The 8,503-nt window shown below is 39.2% G+C and overlaps 1 protein-coding gene across 2 annotated transcripts in view; it reads right to left on the bottom strand.

Annotated features, from left to right (window-relative positions):
* Positions 1–372: 372 nt before the first annotated feature.
* The window catches only part of cdh4 (cadherin 4, type 1, R-cadherin (retinal)), a 188,584-nt gene continuing 180,453 nt past the window's right edge, over positions 373–8,503 (bottom strand). For both annotated transcript variants that reach the window (XM_079483050.1, XM_079483051.1), the window contains 6 exons: positions 7,147–7,289; positions 5,962–6,198; positions 4,574–4,807; positions 4,325–4,464; positions 4,026–4,190; positions 373–2,233 (listed from right to left, as the gene is read on the bottom strand). In XM_079483050.1, the coding sequence (XP_079339176.1) occupies positions 2,027–2,233; positions 4,026–4,190; positions 4,325–4,464; positions 4,574–4,807; positions 5,962–6,198; positions 7,147–7,289 (1,126 nt within the window). In that variant the 3' untranslated portion in view covers positions 373–2,026. The remainder of the gene's footprint in view (positions 2,234–4,025; positions 4,191–4,324; positions 4,465–4,573; positions 4,808–5,961; positions 6,199–7,146; positions 7,290–8,503) is intronic.

The raw sequence follows: 8,503 nt of genomic DNA, 5'->3' as shown, positions 1-8,503 counted from the left end.
GAATGAATTTCATTTAAATACAAGTGAAAAGACCGGAAAACTTTCTATCAGATAAGTGGTCCATCATTAATGCTCCTAAAGGCAAATGTGCAAGAGGAGCATTCATCCAAAATTATGTTAACTCAATGTTAATTTAATGGTAATGCATGGAAATCTTGAAGTTGTAGTAATAATCACGCTGCCATTTTAGGAACGGCCTGATTTTGTGACTTAATCAGAAATCCCACACTGAGAAAATCAACTAAATTCAATTGTCACTCGATGATGTAATAAAGTCAAAGGTTTCACACAAGATGGATATCAAAGTGAGGAAGAGACGTGGGACTATTGCGAACAGGACAAAGACCATGATTTTCAAACGCTTCTTTTTTTAGAAACTGTGATTGTTTATTCTCTAAAGCACATCCAATATTTGAGATGAATGGAAAGAGAAATCAGTTACACTGAATAGTGGAGCAGGCATGAGTTTAAGCTTTTCTGCAATGCAGGTTTAGACCCTTATCCGGGGACAGAACATACGAAACAGACTTTCGTCAGTAAGACAGGACAAAAACGCTGCTGCATTTTTCATAAAACAGAACTTAAAACCTAAGAAAAGAAATACAAAACACAAACGTAGAAAAGAGAATTTCAAACCCCTACACGATATAGACAAACAAACAAACACACTCGCACGCGCACGCTCGCATACAAACACACACGATTAAAACCAGATGCCCAGACATTGTCATTTAGCCCAATTCAGAGCTTGAAGAGCAGCGAATGTTTCAGATCATACTTCAAAAATAAGTATTTTACAGTATTTTTTTAACACGTTTGTTCATTTTTTTATTTTTCTCAGAGTATATTTATTCTGTATGGTGTATATTCTTTGCCAACTACTTTTCACATTCTGACCACAGAGGAACAAGTGCGAGAGATCCGAGACATTGTTCTTGAAAGAAGTCATGCACGTATAATATTTTTATCAACTTATAAAGTTAGAAAAGGGGAATGTTCAAGACAGAAAAAAAAGAGGTTTCTTCTGATGCAATCCGTTTAGAGTCGGGTTTCTTCAGCCATCTCTTCTAGTCTCGCTGTCTGATAACTTGTCATGCCTAAATTACCTTTACAAATCGGAACGCAACACAAAATCGTACAAGGCAGGCAAGAGTATGAGCTAAAAGGCATTCTCCATTACTGTTTTTTCTTCTTTTAAAATAAAGACCTTGATTTTTTACACAACGTAACATTATGTGGTCGTGGTCGGTCAAGTTTGAAAAACCAACAACAAATTATGATTTCAGAATTGGATCACTGTACTTCTTACGCTCCAATTTGTCACAGGAGAATGAGATTTCTTACGGGAAAATGAGTCTCTCGATGAAACCTGTGTTTATCAGCAGAAGTCTTGAAAAAACATTCTCCGTTTCTGTTGTTTGTTAACCCACGTGGTATTCAAAGAGGCGTTGCACCACCGATGCAGGGATGAAAGGAAAATATCGGAGCGGACAGGAACAAGGACGTGCGCCCAGAAGAAACCAAAATGGCAACCGACCCTGAGATTGCAGGAGTCCGATACAAAACACACCACAAAAGGCACTTTATCAACAACAGTGCTTCTGTTCTACTGAAATTCAAGTTGAGAGAAAGAGTGTGTGTGTAGAACTCTTCTTTGTGACAAAGCAAACAGAGAAAGAGCACGCTGACTTGTTTTCTTCGTGCGTGCGGAGTTCGCTGTTTCCATCACATCTCGATTCCATCTTCCGCCTCCAGGCAGTCCGAGAGGAATGACAAAACAACACTGAAGAAACCACAACGCGAAATATTGTAAAAAGCCATAAAATACTTGTGGATTGCAGCAAAGGTCCAGAGCAGGCTGCAGGGCAATATCCTTCCCCTCTCGATGGCTCCATAGCTTACAGAGGAACTCGTTTTTTAGAGATAGTCAGCCTGCGTCGGAGTCTTGGCGTACGGCTTCAACCGAGAAGCTAATTGTCCCTCCTGGCCCTCTCTGTTCCTCTCTGCCCTCTTCTAACTGGCACCTTCAGTCCTCTCCTCCTCCTCCGTAGAGGTCCGCCAGCTTTTTGAAGCGTGGACCCCAGTCGTTGAGGTAGTCATAGTCCTGTTCCCCAGAGCTGGAAGAGTCCAGGGAGCTGACAGAGCCTGCTGTGGAGCCGGTGCCCTCGTAGTCGAACACCAGCAGGGAGTCGTAGGGGGGAGCGGTCGGGTCATTATCTGCCGCACGCAGACCCTAACATGAGAGAGAGAGCATGAGACCGTCTCAGAACAGACACAATAGAGGTTTCATGCACAGTACATGAGGACTGTCAACTGAAATTACACTGGGGAGTAAACTGGCATTTATTGAAACAACTCATTTTTATTATGAGAAACTGTCACAATGTAATTCAGGATCTGAATAACATTAATCTGAACCTTGTCTCTCCATATTCAGTGATATTTGTGTTTTGCCTTAAATTATTATTAGTTACCCTTTATGTTTGTCATTGGGTTTTGCCAATATCGACCCCATACAAAGTATTAAAAAGTGCTTGTCTACTTTGACAACACAGTTTAAATGTGAATTTAAAAGTAGCCTACAGTGTTTTTTTGTTTCCTGAAAAACAGCAAATTTGGAGATACACGGTTTCAGAAGGACAGCGGCGGAATTACTCTTCAGCCTGTTTCACACATGTACTGTACGTATTGCAGTACATATGCGGTGAGAAAGTGGCGTGGGCTGGATGTGTTTTCACACATACTGTACAGAGTTTAACGTGCGGTGCCGATCTGTGGCTTCTGTGGCCCACAAGTTCTACAATTGTCACGTAGTTTCACTTTTAGCATATAAGCCCCTCCCTCACATGCATTTTAACAAATATAAAAATGTACTTTAAGATATATTTTTACCGTAATAGGTGTTTTTGCAACTCCTGTTGAGTTTTTTGCTTTTTTTTGCTTGGTCCCGGAATCAAAGCAGTAAGATAACTGTGAAAATTAGTGGCTCACTTTAATTACATGCATTTATGGTGAAACTACTCAATTTTAATCTAAATTGGTGTGATTTCGAGCATGATACGTGTGCTATCGCTTTAACAGTTTGTGCTAAACAGCAAAAATAGACTTGATGCGTGAGTGATGCACTGCATTGCGTCTGCATGCTGTATGAATGTTCTAATTAATTAACATGGGCCACTAAAAAAATACGCACTGCAAACGGAGCATGTGTGAAACAGGCGTTATTAAAGGAGCAAGTATTTGTTAGTGTAGCAAAACGTTGCACTTAGAATTTTTTTTATAAAACTGATGAATAAAAAGTTACGAAATAATATTTAGTTTTAATATTATTAAATCATTTCGTCAAGTTTTGAATGGAAACATAATACATCACTGGACCTTTAGAAAATGGCTGCACGCAGGCAACTCAAATCTTAAGTTTCGTGACAGCCAATCAAAATCTGAAGCGAAATGTGACAACCAATGAGATCAAAAGTTGAGTTTGGTGGAACCTCTTTACAACCATTTTATGTGAGAAAGTAATGTATTATGTTTACATTCAAATGTGACTTAATATATGCATTAACCTTCAGGAACCGTGGGAATGACTGTTTTGGGTGAACTATTCCTTTAAGGGTAAAACATGGAGGTTGCATACTATAAAAGTGCTGAAAATATTCACTAATATTATTGGTGGTCCAAAAAGAGGAAAAATAATCAAATGTAAAAAGCGTAAAACTTTCTAAGACATTTTCCAATTACACTCTAATGTCGGGTTCTCTTTAACCACCTTTGTGTCAAAAATAGACAAACTGAACTGTTCGGTTGAAACTGAAATGTTTATATTGGTAATTCAACAATGGCTTATAACAACCCAGTATAGGATAACTTATAACATACATGTAACTGTTGGGATTGTCCATTTTGGACCTAACGCTGGGTTGAAATATCCAAACATTATTTAGAGTGAACATAAAGGCCATCACCCTTTACCAGGATTAGAATTTTGCCTTGGTTATATTTGTGATTATAAAAAGAGATCATACATCAATGATGAAATCCCCGATGTCTCCTGGGTGTGGTACCGTTGGCCGGACAGGATACTGAGATTCTAGGATAACGGGTCTCTCGTCCACTCTCCTCACACCTGCAGGCTTGCTCATTATATGATCCAGAGACTCAGGCTGCTGCAGCTGACTTAGGTCATAGTCCTGCAACAGAAATAACATTATGTGAAATCAGGGTCAGCAGTGCTGTTGCAACGGACTAATGAGAAACAAAATGTTGAAAATGACGAGCAGGCTTGACTCTACAATCAATATCAGAGAGAGAGAGAGACTCTGACCTGATCTTCCTCTCCTCCTCCCTCTTCGTCATATTTCAGAATATTATCTCTGACATCATCTTCAGGATCGATCAATAGAGGTTTGGTCTGACGTTCCTTCTCTCTGCGCTTTACCCATACCACAAAGAACAGCACCATGCCTATACACATACACACAGTTTAAAAGGTTTTGTCAAACTGACAAACAATGTTATGATAATAATGGTCTGAATGTGTCTTGCATTGACTGTCCGTCCATCCATCACTTACTGAGTAGTATAATAATGCAGATGAGGATGGTGATGATAGCTCCGGTCCCCAGCCCGGCGACAGTCACCGCCCCGACCACAGTACAGTCTCCGTTAACATCGCAGGGACACACCTTCACCTTCAAGACAGAGGTGTTGGACAGGGGAGGGTTTCCTGAGTCTGAGACTACAATGGAAACACTGTACATGCCTGCCTCCAGGTACGGGATCCGCAGTTTCAACTGGGCATAATTTCCTGTGGGAAAGATATAAAGAAGATTGACATTGAATGGTCACTGGGATGTTGCATACGTGTTTATGTTTTAAGACTTCAATTATATGTTTTTTCTTTTAAGAAACTCTGAATAGTTATAAGAATGCACATTTATTAAAATCTAACCAGTTGTGACCCTGCCTGTGAAAACCCAGCCTACAGTTTTTTTGTTTACATAAAATTATACTAAATAATGTAAAGAACATTCTTTCAAAATATAATCTTGATATCTTTAATATTGACCGAGTAAGACCAGTCAAAGATTGAAATCAATGTTTAGGAAGCCAACTTCCGATGTTTACATTTACATTTTTTGTGCAAAATGACGAAACAATTGAATTTAATCAGCATTTAAAATAATACTTTTCAGTATAATAAAAGAAAATTTGAGTACTGTATCTTGAAATCTATCATATAATCTATTATATAAAGCGGAAAGCAAACATAGCCCATTTTTTGGCTATGACTACTTTGATGTTGATAATCTCATAATTCGATTAAAATACTTTAGCCTTGATTTCAAAGTCATGGTCACGATTATTCAACACGGATTCTTTGTTTCTAGTTTTTAAGAAATGGTTTAGAGAGCTATTATTCTAACGCACCACATATTAACATACACAGCCGTGTATTAAAGTCTATTAAGGTTTTGTTTGTGTTGTAGTCTTTTTAACCTCAGATTAATGCCACTTTATTCCAGGGGTTAAATAACATTTCGTTTGAAAGATGGTTATTTTAACCATGGGATATGTGGCCCTGCAATGAGCAGAATTCATATTCAAGCTGTGCTTTTGTCAAGGCAAATTGTTTGGTAACACACAACCAACAATAAACGAAAGAATGCTTCCCTTAATAAAAGTCACATGATGAAAAGTCAGTGAAGTGTGAATAAGAGACTGCTGATGTACTTGTTATTAACCTTGTAAATAAGGTTAGCTTTACAGAAGCACGGAGTGAAATCCTAAATCATCACTACACATGTGAAGCCAAAATAAGATATGACTGCTCCCTATCAAGTTTAATCAGATTTTAGAGGTTGAAAAGTCGACCTGGTTGACTTGAAACACTTCAAAAACAAAAAGTCTGAACAGGTTTAAGTGTAAAAAGTCCACACGTGTTGCAAATGTATGTCTCACCATTGAGCCGTGAGATAGTCCAGTTACGGCGAACAGAAGAAGGGTAAGAGGGCAGCTCAAATACATATGGCCCAGCGTTGGGTTCTGAATCTAAATCAGACGCCGTGATGTTGACCGGATATCCGTGTCTTGACCTCTCGCAAACCAGAGCCTCTTGGGGAACTAGAACGGGCATGTTGTCATTCACATCTATCAAGTAAATCTGAAGAGTCCCGGTTCCTGTGGCCGGAGGAGAACCTACGAGAGAAAAAGAGCATGACAACGGCTGCGGGGTGCACGGGGGTTATAAACGCACCTTTTATGCATTTGTCCTGAAATCTTTCAATCGTGTCAGATATAACAAATGATAACCGCGCATGAATATTTCACACAGCGGTTTTCTCTTTAATAGAGCCGCCATCTCTCAGAGGACAGCAACGTGTAATAACTTTGCCTGAAGAAACAGACACATCTGCTCCCTGCGGCTGGGTGTGAATCAAAGACAAAACCGTAGCGCACAAAGGCCAGATATATACTCTCACTAACGCAATTTCCCGTCACAGGCGAGGGGCAGAAAACAAAGTCTGTGTCGTTCCCCAAAGCTCCGACTTGAGAATAACAGGCCACGTGTTATAAAGATTGATTCTGTTGAATTCTGTTATTAGAAGGGCTGATATGACTCTAAAATATAAGCTGTCACCTTGGACATCTCTATCAACTGCTAGATAAAACGCTAGTCCCAAAAGAGATATTGATTTAGCCCAGTATGCTTTTGTTCAGATAGGACACCTGACAAACCAGCCACAACGGGCACCTCTAAAATGTTTGGGGAAAACCCGACATGACAGGCAGATAGAGCGGTCGATTTCCTAATCATACAAACTCTGTCTAAAGTTTTCTGAGCTTGTGAAGAAACTAGCTGTGTTAAGCAACCCAGCCCATTTCGGGATGTCTATTTGAGAAAGTTTGGGTAAAAATGGACACGCGTGACAATTGTGATTGGACAGCAGTTTTGTTGGAACTCCTTGGTGGAATAGAAAATGCCCCGGTGCTAATAGGTTATGAATCGATTGTCAGTGAACTGCTTGTTCACGGCAGCCCCTCAACTAACCTTTCCAACTCTTTTACGCCATTTTTTCATGCATAATGCTGGGAACACAAAGTTTTAATTTCACTCAAACTTTCCAACATTTCCCCATTCCTTACCATTGTCCACGGCCAAAAAGGTAGCTTCATAAACATTCTTCTTCATATATGGTGACTCGCGGTCCAGAACCGCCGTCGTGGTGATCCTTCCATTGGTCTTGTTGATTTTCAGCCAGTTGGCTGGATCTGACAGTTTGGAGTACCTGAAGGCCAAAAGCATTTGTTCATCAGATTACTCCACATAAAGATCCATAAGCATCCACAAGACACGTCCGTAAAGTTCCACATTCCATCATAATTTAGCCCGCAACGGTATGGCTGAGGGTAATAATGTAGAACTTTGGAGATCATCAATCAATTTAAATGCTGCTAAAATCATATTTTGTCTCTTATGAGGATATAGGATGTGGATTATTAAGATATGTCTGCGTTCAGCCGCTGCCAGGGCGGCTATTCAAATCAGTTCTGTTCTGATCAATGGATCCGCACAGAGGAATATGGAAATATTTACACTCAATCAAATCACTAAGGTGACACATAATCTTTCTTCTCTATATTATTGGGTAATGTATCTGCCTTCGGTGCTATTAATCCTAGACACTGAAGTTAAAGGCTGTTAGAGTCTATTTATCTGCCGGACCGGGTCTCAGAGTTGTTAAGAAAAGTGACTGCACAGATTCAATGTGATTTCTGATTGGTGTCAGGCTATTAGGTTATATTACAAAATTACAGGCCCTTGTGCGATGTGCAATCCCAGAATTCCTTCAACACGTTCCCTACCCCTCATGTGGTAGTTCATTAAATATTTGAGCTAATTCGATTACGCTTTCAGCTGCCAAGAGTATAGTACTCTAAGCTCTCTTCGACTCATTTACTATGTTTTAATCCATTCTGTGCAATTCCACAGATATTTCCAGAAAATCTGCACAGAAAAGACAGCGTATTGTGTCTGAGCGGACTAGCAATTACATAATATTAATACCAAATTTGCACTCCTATCCCTGACTTTATCCCAAAATGTATTTACCCCCCCCAACTTGAATGAGAACTTGAATCACATTGATAAAATAAAAAATAAAAAAACATTTAAAAATGTAAAAAAAAAGCTTAATCCTGATTAGCTAGTCTTAAATCTGGTCGACCAGTTGGCCTATCAGTTTAAACCAGATAAACACTAGCTTTGCCACGCTGGGTGAACATATAGATTAGCTTAAACCAGTTAAGACCTACAAAGACTGGTTTTGGTAGCTTTTTCCAGCAGGCATGTCAGAATTTAAATAATATTTATATTAATTTAATGTAACCATCCCTTTTAAATAGCAAACAAAGCCCTGCTGAACAAAATCAACAGAAACCTGCCTAAAACACAATATATAATGCATTTAATGGTTAAATGGAAATTGTTTTGATTTAATAC

This window comes from Barbatula barbatula, assembly GCF_947034865.1.
Source record: "Barbatula barbatula genome assembly, chromosome: 20".
NCBI classification, from domain to species: Eukaryota; Metazoa; Chordata; class Actinopteri; order Cypriniformes; family Nemacheilidae; genus Barbatula; species Barbatula barbatula.
This window is presented reverse-complemented; position numbering and strand designations above follow the sequence as displayed.